This window comes from Ovis canadensis, chromosome 1 (assembly GCF_042477335.2).
Source record: "Ovis canadensis isolate MfBH-ARS-UI-01 breed Bighorn chromosome 1, ARS-UI_OviCan_v2, whole genome shotgun sequence".
Lineage (NCBI taxonomy): Eukaryota > Metazoa > Chordata > Mammalia > Artiodactyla > Bovidae > Ovis > Ovis canadensis.
In genome coordinates this window covers 102,157,782-102,175,477 of record NC_091245.1, presented here as the reverse complement: position 1 = coordinate 102,175,477, position 17,696 = coordinate 102,157,782, and the positions used below count along the sequence as shown (strand labels likewise).

The following is a 17,696-nucleotide window of genomic DNA, read 5'->3' as shown; positions in this document are numbered from 1 at the left end:
TGCTAGAAAACCTTCTAGGCAGTATATTTGTATTTCTAGGCAGTATATTTGTATTTCCCCAACTCCACAATCCCCTGGGTTTGTTCCCCCAGGACCCACCAAAGCTGGTAGTAGGGAAATGCAGGCTGCAAAGGGCGATGATCACAAAATCAGGCTTCCCAGATGGCTCAGTGGTAAAGAATTTGCCTGCCAATGCAGGAGACCCCAGAGACATGGGTTCTGTCCCTCGGTTGGGAAGATCCCATGGAGAAGGGAATGGCAACCAACTCCAGTATTCTTGCCTGGAAAATTCCCTGGACAGAGGAGACTGGTGGGCTACTGTCCAGGGGGTCACAAAGAGTCAAAATGACTGAGCTGCATGAACACATGAGGAGGCAACACTGCTCTCCTCTTTACAAAAACACAATGATGATGAGACTGGAGAACTGCAGGTCAGGACTACAAACACAGTTTTGGGTGTAATGTATCTGCTGCGCAAAACAAAAAACTGTACATCCATTCAAAGGGTGGTTAACCTTGAGTCCCTGACCTCTTAAATTAGATGCACCATTTGGCCTGTACCTGTGTTTTCATGGCAGAAGGTTCATTGTTCTCATTAGACTCATGACCTTAAAAAGCCTTAACCAAAAGGGAGAGGGACGCTTGACCGTTCAGTACAATGTTTTCTGAAACGAAAAAGTCCAGGTGGGAATTCAGCACTCCTTGGGGAAGTCAGTCAAAATTCCATTGTTCACTGACTGCAGAATTGCTGCTGCTGCTGCTGCTTCAGTCGTGTCCGACTCTGTGCGACCCCATAGACGGCAGCCCACCAGGCTCCTCTGGCCATGGGATTTTCCAGGCAAGAGTACTGGAGTGGGGTGCCATTGTCAGTCAAAATTCCATTGTTCACTGACTGCAGAACTAAGGGGATGCAAAAGCAGCAGCGACTCTTTGGAAGGAAGGTACTTGCGGGAAACTAGGAAGACTAAGGGCACTTTAGCTTTATGTGGTACAGCTGCTGAGGTTAAGAGGCCTGCATCAACTGAGGAATGTAAGCTTGTGCTTGCGGGTTTCTTCAGAGTCTCTGCAAGCACGTGTTGGGTGGTGGGGATTAGGGGGAATAGTTCAACTTGTTTTTCATCAAAAGCTGGTAATGTGAGTTTCCAGCGACTTCCATCACTACTACCTATAATTTTCTAGCTATTTTATCATCCATTGAATCTTTTCTTCCAGTAGCTCTGACTCCCGAAGGCAAAACTGAAACACGGAAGGAGAAAGCAAAGAAAGCTTCAAAAGGAGGAGAGCGTCCGGTCTTTCGTCCTGCGGTCCCTTTAAGAGAAGAACCTCTTGGGACCGGCAGTCCCAACCGACCCCAGTTTTAACCGAAACCTAACCCGGACTTCCCCCTCTTGACTCAAATAAGCCCAACTTTGGATTTTCCCTCCCCTATTGACCAATCAGATTCTGTTACCAGGCAGATTTTAGCGGCCGCCGGTGCGAGCCCGGCGCCTTCTGTCTCCGGGTGGCAGCAACGACCAATCGTAGAGCAGGCCGTCCGAGTATCTAGGCAGATCGGGGCCGTTCCAGCCATTCAGAAAAAAGGAAATAAAGCAACGCACGAGCCCGCTGGGCCAGGATCGTGGGGCTGGGCTGGAGTGAAGGTGGCTACGAGGTAGTTTCTCTTTCTCCCTTACCTTTATTGTTGCTTGTTTTGGAAGGTGACTGTTCAAAGGTAGGGAGGGGGCAATATGAGTTGGGAGGAGAGCAGAGAAGATTCTGGCTGTTTTTTCAACTGCTTCTTCACCCATGTGCACGTGCCCCGAATCTAGGACCCCTTTCCCGCAACCGGGTTTTCTACGCCCAGCACAGGAGTTCCGCTACCCTGAACCCCCTACTTTGCAGCAACGCGGGATTGAATGGAGGGGGAAGGGAGGGAGTGGGGGCGCGCGTCGGGAGGGGAGGTGAGGGCGATGACGTAGGGGCCGGCGACGTGGGGAGGGGGAGCTGCGGGGGAAGCCGTGGCGAGATTAAGTAATGAGAAGTTGGGCCCAGTTTTTTCCAAGCCTGGATGGGCAGAAAATGTTCGTATCCTTTCTGACCTCCCAGGCAAATTCAGTGGTGAGGAGTGTGTTAGAGAATTAGACAACTTTATCTTGTGGTGGTTGTTGAGGGAAAGGAGGGCAGTATGGGGTCAGAGGCAGGAATGAAAATTTCTCTCTAACGTGGATTTCCAATCCCCCGTTTCTCTTCCTTTTCAGTTTTCCACATTTAGGTGGGGCAGACAGAATGGAGATGGTAAAGATCTCTTTGGGTATATATGGGCCTGGAGAAGTAATGGAATAATTTCTAATTTTTGGAGAAGGCAAATTATAGAAAAAGACCACTGGGGAAATTCGGAGGCTTTCTTTCTGTTTTTCTGTCTTTCTGGGTAGAGAGGTGAGGAGTGCCCTGGGACTTCCAGCGGGGAAGGGAAATCTTGTTAAATCTTCTTGTCCTGTCTTCTCTCAACTCTAGCCCTCATGCCAGGATGGCAGAAGATGAACCTGATGCGAAGAGCCCAAAGACTGGGGGAAGGACTTCCTCAGGCAGTGCTGAGGCGGGGGAACCGACCACCCTTCTTCAGAGGCTCCGAGGTACCATTTCGTAAGTACTCATCACCATCTCCAAACCTTGTTTCAGACCTGGGTATAGATGCCTATAGCACTTCCCTTCCTCTGTATTAGATGACCTGCACCTCCCCAAGCGAGTGCATCTGACCAGGGGAGATTTTCATCATGGTAGCAGTTCTTGAGCACCTGCTAGGCTGTTCAGACCCCTTCCTCTCCCTGGCAGTCATCCACAGGGATGGGAGAAATCTTTTGTATGACCTCCAGCTTTTTCCTCTTCTCTACAGCAAGGCCGTGCAGAACAAAGTAGAGGGGATCCTGGTGAGTATTTTGGGGAAGAAGGCAAGAGAGATGGCATTGGTGGGGGGGATGAAGATGGTACGGATATGGGTTAGAAAGGTTTATGCAAGGGAGTCAGTGCTGTCTACCCTGTCAGAAGATAAATGGCTTTACAACTTGTTATCGCTTTGACATTGAGCATCTCACTTCATCTCTGTGACCTCTTGTGGAGAAGCCCAGTAGGAATCAGAGCTGATCCCCGCCACTCCCCTTCTCACCTTGGTAATCCTTAAGGGCTCCTCAGGGCACGTTGAGCACCTAGCCTCAAATCATTTCTAAGGTCCTTTGTCAGCCTGACACTCACTCACTCAGCTAGACTGTTTAGTAAGGATCAGAGGATCCTACCTTGGGTATTTCTTGACCTTATAATTTTTCCTGCCTCTCTGTTCCTCCTTACCTCAGCAAGATGTACAGAAATTCTCAGACAATGACAAGTTGTATCTCTACCTTCAGCTCCCCTCGGGGCCCAGTACTGGAGACAAAAGGTAGGTTTGGTGCTGGAATTTTAGATATCAGAGGTGCTTATTTTTAAAGAAAGGGTCCCTAGGGGTGGTCCCTGGTGGTCTAGTGGTTAAGACTTCACTTTCCAATGCAGGGGGTGCGGTTTCAATCCCTGGTTGGGGAGCTAAGATCCCACGACTCCCGACCAAAACGTAAACACCAGAAGCAGTATTGTAACAAATTCAATAAAAACTTTAAAAAAAAAGAAAGGCTCCCTTAAAAAGGGCTTGGTGAATAGGAAAAGTCATAACAGCTCTCCTTAGTTGGGAATAAAAGTTGCTGTCCTGCCTTGGTTTACCAGGGAAAGATGAATTCTGGATGCACTGATTCAGTCCAGCCCTACTGAGTGATAATCTGGATGGATGGAACCAGGGCAACTGTTGGGATGTTAGTAATATTTGTCTCTCTTATTTCTCTTGCAGCTCAGAGCCAAGTACACTCAGCAATGAGGAGTACATGTATGCTTACAGGTGGATCCGCAACCACCTAGAAGAGCATACCGACACCTGCCTGCCAAAACAAAGTGTTTATGATGCCTATCGGTGGGTGGATGGGAGCGGGTAGATGGGGTCTGGGAAGGTGGGCCTAGGACTATCCCCTCCTCCCTGGAGAGGCCCCTGCCTTTATGGAGCCTAACTTCAAGGGTTTCCCAACCTTGATTCCCAGGGACCCTCTGAACCCACCCACAAACCTCCTGCTCTGAGTATTCTTCCCACTCTGTCCCTGCCTCATTCAGGAAGTACTGCGAGAGCCTTGCGTGTTGCCGCCCGCTCAGCACAGCCAACTTTGGCAAAATCATCAGAGAGATCTTCCCTGACATCAAGGCCCGAAGGCTTGGTGGCCGGGGCCAGTCCAAGTATCCTTGACTGGAGAGGGTGGGCTGGAGGACCTGGGGAAAGAAACTTAGGATGAGGATGTGAAGAGCTGGAAGTGGAAACAGCCCAACCTTCCTACTTGGGCACCTCCAGTGTGTTGGTTACCCCTTAACTTATGTCAGATATTGCTACAGTGGCATACGAAGGAAGACCTTGGTATCTATGCCGCCTTTGCCCGGACTTGACCTAAAGGGCTCTGAGAGTGTAAGTAACAACCCTCCGACTACACTCTTCTCCCCAAGGTAGATGGCAGAAGACTTCGGGAGATGTTTTGAGGCCTGACACAGCCTAGGTCGTTTGGCAGTTTCTCAGCCTATAGGATATGCCCTTCTGCCTACGCTATGGCTGAGGCAGAGGAGGAAGAGAATTTGGGGGTTTCTGGGATGGGATGATAGAAGCTACTGCCATCCCTAGTCTGGTCTTACGGTCAACACTGGTGCCTGAGAGGGGCGGAAGGGCCTTTGTTCACAGTGTAATTGGGCGTGTCCTTCCCCTGTTTAGCCAGAAATGGGCCCAGAAGTAACCCCAGCACCTCGGGATGAGCTGGTGGAAGCAGCCTGTGCCTTGACCTGTGACTGGGCTGAACGAATCCTGAAACGGTCCTTCAGTTCCATCGTTGAGGTTGCCCGCTTCCTGCTACAGCAGCATCTCATCTCTGCCCGATCTGCACATGCCCATGTTCTCAAAGCTATGGGACTCGCTGGTGGGTGGACGCTGTATTATGTTCTGAGAAACCTTCAGCCACTTTCACCCTTAAAGGCTCTCCCACAGATGAGGAGAGAGACACCTTCTGTTCCTAGAGACCCTTCCCAGACATGCCTTAGCCCACCTCTTTCCCCTGCCTCTCTACCAGTCAGTTAATCAGAATCACCTCCCTCCTCCATTTTGTTCTTTCCTTACCTCTTTTCCTTTTCTGGCACCTCCGCAGAAGAGGACGAACATGCCCCTCGGGAACGGTCATCTAAATCCAAGAATGGGGTAGAGAACCTGGAGGGCGGTTCTCATAAGAGACCAGAGAGACAGGCCCAGGTGAGGAAGCTGATGCCCTTGACCTTACTCTCCTGGGCTGGGGGTGTAGTATACCCTTTGCCCAGTGGGTTCAGTACTTTTTCACGTCCTGTTCCTATATTCCCTCCATTGTCCAGTCTTCCCACTTACTATGTTCTTCTCTTTACTTTTTAGCCTCCTAAAGAGCTAGACCCCCGGGCTGGGGCTGGCCCCTCTGCACGTGGAGAGCGAAAGAAGAGTGTAGTGGAGAGCCCGGCGCCAGTAGCCAATAACCCGCAGGTTAATGCCCTAGTGGCGCGGCTGCCTCTGCTCCTCCCCCGAGCCCCTCGCTCACTTATTCCGCCAATCCGAGTCTCTCCACCCATCCTGGCCCCCAAACTTTCTTCAGGCACTCTGAAAATGGCTGCACTGCCTCTGCCCAGTAGGGCTGGGGGACCCCAAGCAGCTGTTCCCATCATTAACATGATCTTACCAACGGTTCCTGCTTTGCCTGGACCTGGACCTGGGCCTGGGCAAGCTCCCCCTGGGGGACTCACTCAGCCAAGGGGTGCAGAGAACAGGGAAGTGGGCATAGGTGGTGACCCGGGACCCCATGACAAAGGTGTCAAGAGGACAGCTGAAGTGCCTGTGAGCGAAGCCAGTGGGCAGGACCCACCAGCTAAAGCCACAAAGCAGGATCTAGACGATACAGGAAGTGATGCCAAAAGAAAACGGGGGCGCCCTCGAAAAAAATCAGGTGGAAGTAGGGAAAGGAATTCTACCCCCGACAAGTCAGCAGCTGCTGTGGACTCGGCCCAGTCCTCAAGGTTACCACGGGAGTCATGGGCCTCTGGAGGGGAGAGCAACTCAGCTGGAGGGTCAGGGGGGCCAGGGCCAGTGGGAGAGGCTGAGAAGGGGGTGCTTGCCCAGGGTCAGGAGGATGGTGCTGTTTCCAAAGGAGGAAGGGGCCCCAGTTCCCGTCATGCCAAAGAAGCAGAAGATAAAATTCCTCCTGTCACCCCCAAAGTGAGCGTCATCAGGGGCAGTAGAAGCCAAAAGGAGGCTCTTCATTTGGTCAGGGGAGAAGTAGACACCTCCGCACAGGGTAATAAAGACTTAAAGGGGCATGTGCTTCCGAGCTCCATTCCCCATGAGCGAAAAGACCCCAAAGCAGCACCCCCATGATAGGGATGTGGGAAGGAGTGTTTATAGCCCTATGTTAACTCTACCTGGCTGCCTAGGAGAGGCCCTTCTTTGCACTTGCTTCTCACTTGGCTCTTCATTCTCTTCTGTATAGACAGCTGAGGCACCCTGTCTTACACAGTGCCTGATTTTTGCCTCTCACCTTTCCAGCTCAGTCCCCTTTGCTTTAGAGTCACTAATCTATAGTGACCCCTCTCCTGGATCCCTGCACTATCTTGTGCGAATATAGGGATGAAATACTATGAATGCCTAGGCTTGGAGTCTTTTGGTTTTAAGTCATAGAAAACCTAACTCAGACTGGCTTAAAAACAAAGATTTATTCGCTCATGTGACTGGCAAGCCCAGAGGTAGGGCCAGCTCCAGCTGATCCAGTGACTCTGCAAGTCTCTAAATACCTGATTGCTTTTTCCCCACCACTCTACCTTCTGTAGGATCATCTTAAGCCTGGTCCATTTCGTGGCTGCCAGCACTCCTGGGATTCCATGTTTCCTCTCTCATGTCCAGCCAGAAAGAGAGGGCATCTTTGTGCCAGGAATCCTAGCAATAGCCCTAAGATTCACTTCGGTGAGGTCAGCCTGAGTCACATCCCTAGCCAGTCATTGGTATATAGCCAGTCATTGGAGATTGGTATAATAAATGCTAATTTGCTTATTCACGCTACATCATGGCCTGTACCTTTTGAAAAAAAAAGGCAGGGTCAGCCTACTTAGAATCACATAGATTCCTCAATGGGGACTGGGAGTGGGGAGTTCCCGGGGAGTCACCTGACACCTGGCCATTGCTATGAAGTAGGTGTGGTTTTAGCTTGCTAGGCTGAGACCAGTTATCTTCCTTCCTTTTTTTCCAAATAGTCTTGAGTTTTCCTTACAGCAGCTGTAAACCTCTTTCCTCTTCTTCTGGTCTCAAGGAATGAGAGGGAACTCTTTCTCGTTTGGAGACTAGCTCTTTAGTCTCATCTGGATAACAATCCCCCTTTTTCTTCCACCTCCATCCTGAATTTTAGTTTTCTCCTCATTCCCAATGCTCCACTCTACTGCCTCTTTCACCAAGTAGAGTGAGATTTACTCCCTAGTCATTTCATTAAATTCACTCTGTATCCACCAGGTGTCAGTCTCTTGTCATGTAAGTGTCAGGATTTAGCTGGACCGGGATTGTGGGTTTAGGCTGTGTGTATGGAAGGAGGTAACTTGCCTATCAGGGAGCACCAGTAGGAAGGGAATCCAGGTATATATTTGGGAAAAGCAGTAAACCAACCAACATTATTAATTAAGGACCTACTTTATCTTCTGCATAGGGTAGCTTCCATCAGGGATTCTCCATTTTCTTTCAGGGAGCCTTCATTCATTTGTTCATTTATGTCCACCATTGCAGATTTTTAAAAATTATATGTAATGTTTTATATCTATATAGAATATATTTAACGTGAATAAGTTATAAAGCATAATAAATGACCCATCACCCAATATGTACATTAAAACATTAGAAATACTACTGAATTTCTTGTGTTCTTCCCCTAGCCTAAGCTCCTGGCTCTCCCTAGAGGTCACCACTATCTTCAATTTTGTGTTTATTAACTACCTGCAATATATACATTATATATATATATATATATATCTCCTTTCCATTTATGTATATACCCTTTAAAAATGGTTTTGCTTTTTAGCTTTACAAAATTTTATTCTCTAATACTCCCCTGTGGTTTGCTTTTTTTTCCCCACATAACATTATTCCTGAGATTCATCCATGTTGTAGATAGCTATTATTCGCTCATTTTTATCTATATAATATTTCAAGTGCATAAACCACAATTTATCCATCCGTCAGTGGACATTTGGGTTGTTGCCAGTTTTTTGCGGTTATAAATAATGCTGCTACTAACATTCTTGTACAGGTTAGTGCCTTTGTTTTTAGTAAGCTTTCTAAGGCTTCTGAGATGGTTCCTTTGGTCTGTATACCCTCTGAGTTGGAAACTGTTTCCTCTTGTCTCATTCTCTAAAAATGTTTATATTAGATTGAAATGAACCATCCTTTGATCGTTTGATAAAACTTAGTTGGTAAGCCATCTGAGCCTGGCATTTCTTTGTGGGAAACATCTTAATGATTAATTCAATTTCTTTAATAATTATAGGCTATTTGGGCTTTCTATTTCTTCTTGAGTCAATTTAGGTAAAGTGTTTTTCTAGAGTTTTGTGCATTTTACATCATTTTTTAAAAATGAAATTCCTTCCATGTTCTTTTTTGCCTTTGCTCCCTGGGTGGTCTTCTCCTCCTTTGCATTTCTGCTGTTTACTTGTGCCTTCTTTTTTTCCCCTTTGACCAACTACACCAGAAATTTGTTTTACTTGTTTGATTTAGCTGCCACTCTGAGCTTTGTTGATCCTCTCCCTTAAATATTTGTTTTCTACTTCATTAATTATGGATGTTATCTGTGGTATTTCCTTCTGCTTTCTTTAGATTTAATTTTATGTTCTTTTACGTTGACTCTTTGCGACCCCATGAACTATACGGTCCACGGAATTCTCTAGGCCAGAATGCTGGTGTGAGTACAGGGATCTTCCCAACCCAGGGATCAAACTCAGGTCCCTTGCATTGCAGGTGGATTCTTTACCAGCTGAGCCACAAGGGAAGCCCAAGAATACTGGAGTGGGTAGCCTATCCCTTCTCCAGGGTATCTTCCTGACCCAGGGAATGAACCGGGGTCTCCTACATTGCAGGCGGATTCTTTACCAACTGAGCTATAAGGGAAGCCTCAAATATTTGTTTTCTACTTCACTAATTATGGATGTTATCTGTGATGTTTCCTTCTGCTTTCTTTATCTTCTTTTACATCTTAATTTTTATCTAATTAATTTTCAAGCTGTCTTTTTTTCTATTACAAGTTTTCAAGGACCCACTTCCCTGTATTCTCCACATTTTTCTGTTTAAAAATATTTATTACCTAGTTCTAAGAATATTTAAATTACCTTTATGACTTTTTTGATTCGTGATTTAGAAAAGTTTTCTAAATTTCCAAAATCTAGATATTTAAATTTTTATCTTTTTGATACTAATTTTCAGTTGGATCATTTGTGCTCAGGAAATGTGGTCTCTGTGATAGCAGTTCCTTGAAGTTTGTCAGGATTGTTATATTCTGGGGCTTCCCGGGTGGCTCAGTAGTAAAGAATCTGCCTGCCAAAGCAGGAGATGCAGGTTCGATCCCTGGGTTAGGAAGATCTCCTGGTGAAGAAAATGGCAACCCACTCCAGTATTCTTGCTTGGAAATTCCCATGGACAGGAGTCTGGCAGGCTACAGTCCATGGGGTCACAAAGAGTCAGACTCAACTTAGTAACGAACAACAGCAATTTTATATTCTGTAACTTACCTTGGATATCTACCTGTTTTGTTGTTTTCCGCTGATTTTCCCATAGCAGCTTGTTCTCTGGTATATTTTGTATTTTTGGATTTTGAGCTCCTATTTTGTTAAACTTCATCTAAGGAAATCCAGTGGACCTAAATTGGGGGTACTTTCGTTCAGAGAGAATTTGCACTTGTTTCTGCCAGGTGACAAAGGGTGCTCCTTACCTGGGACTGTGTTAACCCTTCAGGAGTCCTGATTTAACTCAGGAGTCCCAGATTTTCTCCCCTGCTTTGGCTGGGCCCAGGGTTTAGCCTCTGCTCATGGTACTGATGCTAGCATTTGTCCCCAGAGCAGACCTGCTTCTCCTGCTGCATGTTACTCATTCTGCATAAGTGTTCAGCTCAATGTTATTTTTCTCCCGTCCTTTAGTGATCTCTTCTACTTTTTGATGAGCATGACAAACATGTTTACTCTAATTTATCCAGGATCCAGTGGTATTCTAGTGAGAGAGCCCTTTCTCTCCTCCATGCTGCCAGAAGTAGAAGTCCATTACTATAGTTTGGGCATTTTCCTTCTTGTTAAGAGCTGGGCACTTGTTGGAAGCTAGCTGACTTAGCACTGTCCTTAAGTCAGTAATGATCTCAGCACAGTGTGAGTTATGTTAGCAGTAAGCACAGAGAGTGGTGGGAGCCCAGAGAAGTAGACAGGGATCAGAAATGACTTCCTAGTAGAGGTGAGTAGGACAAGGACAACTCATAAAGCAAGGACAGAACAACAGAAGACATGATACAAAGAACTGAATCATGATACCCACTCTGCTGCCTAAGAGCTGTAAATTCAAAGAGATTGAGTAATTTGGGAAGGCTTCATGGAAAAGGTAGCCTTGAGTTAAGCCTTTAAGTAGAGCTTAAGTAGATAAAAAGAAGAGGAAGTCATTCCAGGAAAAGCAGGAGTTTGGGGATGTGGGATGTGAGTAAAGACATGGCAGTCTAACCCAGTAAAAAGACCTGTTTGGCAGAAAGGTTCTGTATGAACAAGAGAGAGAAATCAACTGGAAGAAGAACGCACAACAGTTGAATGAATGGGTAAAAGTTATCCAGTGATGGAATTGAAAGTACTCCATTGATTGAATGAATGAAAGGTATGAAGTTTGCATTAGAGGATGGAGGAGCTGAAGTCAAAAAGAACTCCCCAGACAGCTGTTGCCATTATCTGTGTGGGAGGAAATGAGGGACTGGACCAGGTTGCTAACAAGTTGGAGGTGATAGGCATATGGAAAAGTAAACCACTGGTGATAGGATAGAAGCTTCCATGGGAACAGTGCCCTCACCACGATTGGGTTTGGGGATATATCCATTCACTTTAGGAGACCAGACCATTGGGTGATTTTATGGCAACCCACTCCAGTGTAATTACCTGGAGAATCCCAGGGACGGGGGAGCCTGGTGGGCTGCCGTCTATGGGGTCGCACAGAGTTGGACACGACTGAAGCGACTTAGTAGTAGTAGTAGTATGGGGTTTTAAGTAACCTATTTTATATTTTTACCCTAATATTTTAAAAATCTAACATGAAACAAGTTATTCTTTTCTTGGTCAGGAAGTCTTCAGTTGGTTAGATGAAGGGCTAAAGGAAGGTTTTGGGGACTGCCTACTGCTTCCTCTCTACCATTCCTTATTCTCTCCCCAGTACCCTGTTCCCCAGTCCCATTGTTGTCTTTTTTCATTTTAGCCCTAGCATAAAGTAAGTCAGAAATAAAAATTTGTTACTTATTAAAACTTGAAATAATCTTTTGCTATTAAACCAAGGCAAACTCTATATGTCTAGTCTGTGGCCTCAAATAAATGAATGTATTGTTAATTTTTGTAGGCAACAGTCAATTTTCTTAAAAAAAAAAAAAGCAAATACCACATTGACTCACATGCTAAACGGGGGGGTTAATATCATTATATATTTGTCTGTATATTTTTTCTCATGGTTCATCAGTAGGCCTATTCCTGCTTTGTCTAGGATCATTCTGCTCCATCTTATGAGGTAAAGCTAATTTTATATGTATATATATATATGTACATATATATATACATGTGTGTGTATATATATATGTATACATATATGCAGTATTTCTTAAGACATGTTTGTGAAGAGGCATTTTACCGGAAAGAGCATGAGTTCAGTTTTAATCTTAACTTTACCACTTTCTATAGGATTTTGAACATTATTTAGTCCAGTTTTTTTAAACCAGATTCAAAAACAGATGGCAACTCTGTAGTCGGTTATGAAACCAATTTAGCAGTATGCAAAGCTAAATGTTTTGGGTCCATTAGTTAAAACTCCATGCTGCCAATGTGGGGGGTGGGGGTGGGGTCAATCCCTGGTCATAGAACTAAGATTCCATATGCCTTGTGCCATGACCAAAAGATAAAGTAACTTTAAAAAAGTGAAATAGAGTAGAAAGTATCAATGTGCATTGCATACAGTACAGTAGTTGCATATCAGTTCCTGAAACTTATTTCAGTGAAGACCATGTCTATGTGCTCTTCAATGGTCATGATTTAAAAATTGATTTCTTATTGTGGGTTGAAGTAAAACAATTTCAAAAACCAATGACTTAGCCATTCTGAGGCTCAGTTTCCATAAAATAACATCTGTTTCACACAGATATACTGAGGAATAAATGAGGTAGCATTAGTATTTATACACAGTAGGAGGCCAAGCAATAATTGCTAGTAGCTTCTTTTTCTTTTCTCTGGGGAAAAAAAGCCAATATCTATGGTTCAGGAAAAAAAAATACTCTTTATAGTTTGTTTAACCATAGGGGTGTTTAATATATAATTGGAGCTGTATTATGACTTGGGTCCTCTAGTTTTACCAACTTTTGATGAATAAGCCAACTTCTTTCCTCAATTTGATGACATTTAAATAAATAAATCAACACAGCTAAAAGCTGGTTCTTTGAGAAGATAGACAAACCATTAGCCAGACTCATCAAGAAAAAAGGGAGAAGAATCAAATCAACAAAACTAGAAATGAAAATGGAGAAATCACAACAGGCAACACAAATACAAAGGATCATAAGAGACTACTATCAGCAACTATATGCCAATAAAATGGACAACTTGGAAGAAATGGACAAATTTCTTAGAAAAGTATAACTTTCCAAAACTGAACCAGGAAGAAATAGAAAATCTTAACAGACCTATCACAAGCACGGAAATCGAAACTGTGATCAGAAATCTTCCAACAAACAAAAGCCCCAGACCAGACAGCTTCACAGCTGAATTCTACCAAAAATTTAGAGAAGAGCTAACACCTATCCTACTCAAACTCTTCCAGAAAATTGCAGAGGAAGGTAAACCTCCAAACTCATTCTATGAGGGCACCATCACCCTAATACCAAAACCTGACAAAGATGCCACACAAAAAGAAAACTACAGGCCGATATCACTGATGAACATAGATGCAAAAAATCCTTAACAAAATTCTAGCAAACAGAATCCAACAACATATTAAAAAGATCATACATCATGACCAAGTGGACTTTATCCCAGGGATGCAAGGATTCTTTAATTTCTGCAAATCAATCAATGTGATATACCACATTAACAAATTAAAAGATAAAAACCATATGATTATCTCAATAGATGCAGAGAAAGCCTTTGACAAAATTCAACATCCATTTATGATTAAAAAAAACCCTCCAGAAAGCAAGAATAGAAGGAACATACCTCAACATAATAAAAGCCATATATGATAAACTCACAGCAAACATTATCCTCAATGGTGAAAAATTGAAAGCATCTCCCCTAAAGTCGGGAACAAGACAAGGGTGCCCACTCTCACCACTACTATTCAAAATACTTTTGGAAGTTTTAGCCACAGTAATCAGAACAGAAAAAGAAATAAAAGGAATCCAGGTTGGAAAAGAAGTAAAACTCTCACTGTTTGCAGATGACATGTCCTCTACATAGAAAACCCTAAAGACTCCACCAGAAAATTACTACAGCTAATCAATGAATATAGTAAAATTGAAGGATATAAAATTAACACAGAGAAATCCCTTGCATTCCTATACACTAACAATGAGAAAACAGAGAAATTAAGGAAACAATTCCATTCACAATTGCAATGAAAAGAATAAAATATTTATGAATAAATTACCTAAAGAAACAGAAGACCTATATATAGAAAACTATAAAGCACTGATGAAAGAGATCAAAGATGACACAAATAAATGGAGAAATATACCATGTTCATGGATTGAAGAATCAATATAGTGAAAATGAGTATACTACCCAAAGCAATTTATAAATTCAATACAATCCCTATGAAGCTACCAATGGTATTTTTCAGAGAACTAGAACAAATAATTTCACAATTTGTATGGAAATACAAAAAACCTCGAATAGCCAAAGCAATCTTGAGAAAGAAGAATGGAACTGGAGGAATCAACCTGCCTGACTTCAGACTATACTGCAAAGCTACAGTCATCAAGACAGTATGGTACTGGCACAAAGACAGAAATATAGATCAATGGAACAAAATAGAAAGCCCAGAAATAAATCCATGTGCCTGTGGACACCTTATCTTTGACAGAAGAGACAAGAATATACAATGGAGAAAAGACAATCTCTTTAACAAGTGGTGCTGGGAAAACTGGTCAACCACTTGTGAAAGAATGAAACTAAAACACTTTCTAACACCACACACAAAAATAAACTCAAAATGGATTAAAGATCTAAACATAAACCAGAAACTATAAAACTCCTAGAGGAAAACATAGGCAAAACACCCTCTGACATAAATCACACCAGTGATTTATAGATCCTCTATGACCCACCTCCCAGAATAATGAACATAAAAGAAAAAATAAACAAAGGGACCTAGTTAAACTTAAAAGCTTTTGCACAACAAAGGAAACTATAAGCAAGGTGAAAAGACAGCCTTTAGAAGGAGAAAATAATAGCAAATGAAGCAACTGACAAAGAATTAATCTCAAAAATATACAAGCAGCTCCTGCAGCTCAATTCCAGAAAAATAAGCCAATCAAAAAATGGGCCAAAGAACTAAACAGAAATTTCTCCAAAGAACACAGACAGATGGCTAACAAACACATGAAAAGATGCTCAACATCACTCATTATCAGAGAAATGCAAACCGAAACCTCAATAAGGTACCATCTCACGCCAGTCAGAATGGCTGCTATCAAAAAGTCTACAAACAATAAATGCTGGAAAGGGTGCAGAGAAAAAGGAACCCTCTTACACTGTTGGTGGGAATGCAAACTAGTACAGCCACTATGGAGAACAGTGTGGAGATTCCTTAAAAAACTGGAAATAGAACTGCCTTATGACCCAGCAATCCCACTGCTGGGCATACACACCGAGGAAACCAGGGCTGAAAGAGACATGTACCCCAATGTTCATCGCAGCACTGTTTACAATAGCCAGGACATGGAAGGAACCTAGATGTCCATCGGCAGACGAATGGATAAGAAAGCTGTGGTACGTATACACAATGGAATATTACTCAGCCATTAAAAAGAATGCATTTGAGTCAGTTCTAATGAGGTGGATGAAACTGAAGCCTATTATACAGAGTGAAGTCAGAAAGAAAAACACCAATACAATATACTAACACATATATATGGAATTTAGAAAGATGGTAACGATGACCCTATATGCGAGACAGCAAAAGAGTCACAGATGTAAAGAATAGTCTTTTGGACTCTGTGGGAGAAGGCAAGACTGGGATGATTTGAGAGGGAACCATTGAAACATGTATATTATCATATGTGAAGCAGATCACTGGTCCAGGTTCGATGCATGAGACAGGGTGCTCAGGGCTGGTGCACTGGGATGACCCTGGGGCATGGAATGGGGAGGGAGGTGGGAGGGAGGTTTTGGATGGGGAACACATGTGTGCCCCTGGCTCATTCATGTCGATGTTTGGCAAAAACCACTACAATATTATAAAGTAATTAGCCTCCAACTAAAATAAATTTATTTAAAAATAAATAAATGGCATTACTTGACCCTGTTAGTACTTTCCTGCCCTCACACCCCAAGGTGCCATATGCATACATGCTTTCCCATCAAAGTAAGAGGCTTCACGCATATATAGGCCAGTATGGGTTCCTATAGGGTCACCGTGTACAGGTTACCCATGTACATCTATACCTGTAGTGACTCCCTAGGACCTAAGACAGAAGTGTTTTGTTTTTTTTCTATGAAGACAGAATATAAAAAATAGTTTCAGTGTGGTGAGGAATTTTGGATAATATTATGCTTTTAAATATGGGAAACAGAATAGTATTTAGTTTTGTAATTTAACAAAGAGACTGAGGGAAAAAGAAAAGCAAATAGGAAGCGGGGGAATAATTTAGTCAAAATATTTATAAATATTTTTATTTTATTAATTCATTTATGAAAAATAACTTTTACCAAAACAACAATAAATCTGATAATTGGCACTGTTACACATTTTTGGAAATCTGCTTAATGCTTGACTGGATTCTCATATCTGCTTCTGCATTCAATTTGTTGCTACATAAACAAATATAAACATTTTTTCCTGTGGTGGAAACCAAGGATACGGCTAGGAAACAAAAATAAACTCATTCTTGCCTTGAGGAGCTCAGATTAGAGGGAGTTGGAGACCCAGATAAAGAGGGAACCAAATAAAACTCCAAAAGAAGACAGAAAGCAAAGTCATAGATGCAAAGAAACACATAAAGGCCCTTAGAAACTTGAAACAAAATCTACCTCACAATAGGGTGTGTGTGTGTGTGTGTGTGTGCGTGTGTGTATGAGGATGAGGTGGGTCTCAGTTAATAAAGGACTTACAACTGCCATACCTACAAAAAGTTCCTAAAGTTTGAACAGAGATGTTACTGGAAAGTAGAAAAACTTCCTCCAATAAAAAGTAAACTGTACGTCTCTTTTTACAATGTTTCAAAAAGCTAGTCCTTCAGACCTTGGAATCCCTATCCTTTGAGGGGATGGACATGTGACATTTCAAACTCTAGGCAAAGCAGGGTCATCACCTCTCCATTCTTGCTCCACAGCTGACGAGGAGCTGGCCAAGAGCTGCTGGGCCTGACAGGTGGACTGGTGATTCCCCACTCCAAACCAGTGGTGACAAATTTAAACTATCTTTGGCACTCTTGGCCTCTTTCTCTGCTCATCTTTCATTACTGTACTCCTGCTTTAACCTAGCTTATCAGCTTGTCTTCTCATGAGCGAATTCCCTTCAGAATGCTCCCTCATCTTTCTTGTTCCACTGGATCATTTCCAGTATCTCTATGACCTGGCTCACAATATTGAGAAAACTTTCATAACGTTATCATATACAGAGCGGCCTTCTGTATTAACCATATGTTCCTTTAGCAATCAGGTACCCTATTTGTTCTTTTATAAATACTGCACATTTTACATAGGTATTTTCAAGCTTCTTTCATTTATATTATTGTCCCTGTGCTGGCATCACCAAGATGATGGACATGAGTTTGTAGGCTTTGGGAGTTGGTGATGGACAGGGAAGCCTGGCATGCTGCAGTCCATGAGGTCGCCAGTTGGACATGACTGAGCCACTGAACTGAGCTGCGCTAAGTCATTTCAGTCGTGTCCAACTCTCTGCAACCCCATGGACTGTATGTGGCCTGCCAGGCTCCTCTGTCCAGGCAAGAAAACTGGGGTGGGTCGCCATTCCCTCCTCATATTATTGTCCTGATCATAGTAATCTGTCCTCTCTTTTAGTCCTCACAAAACCCTGTAGGGTGTTAATATACCTGGATCTACTTTGTACACATAGAAACAGAGGTTCACAGAGGATAAATCAGTCATTTCAAATCAAACAACCTTCAAGTGGCAGG

At 43.3% G+C, this 17,696-nt stretch overlaps 1 protein-coding gene across 7 annotated transcripts; it reads left to right on the top strand.

Moving 5' to 3' along the window:
* The first annotated feature begins 1,515 nt into the window (after positions 1 to 1,515).
* On the top strand, positions 1,516 to 7,590 carry RFX5 (regulatory factor X5). Of its 7 annotated transcripts, none has more exons than XM_069542217.1 (10): positions 1,516 to 1,651; positions 2,494 to 2,622; positions 2,873 to 2,906; positions 3,327 to 3,409; positions 3,848 to 3,967; positions 4,162 to 4,281; positions 4,423 to 4,504; positions 4,802 to 5,003; positions 5,229 to 5,329; positions 5,483 to 7,590. In XM_069542217.1, exons 2-10 carry the CDS (start codon positions 2,507 to 2,509, stop codon positions 6,470 to 6,472), a joined length of 1,848 nt encoding a protein of 615 aa, XP_069398318.1. In that variant the 5' UTR covers positions 1,516 to 1,651; positions 2,494 to 2,506; the 3' UTR covers positions 6,473 to 7,590. The 7 variants fall into 7 exon arrangements, with proteins under 7 accessions (XP_069398318.1, XP_069398299.1, XP_069398283.1 ...); XM_069542198.1 differs by having other exon boundaries at positions 1,609 to 1,651; positions 2,494 to 2,612; XM_069542182.1 differs by having other exon boundaries at positions 1,632 to 1,711.
* Positions 7,591 to 17,696: the final 10,106 nt, after the last annotated feature.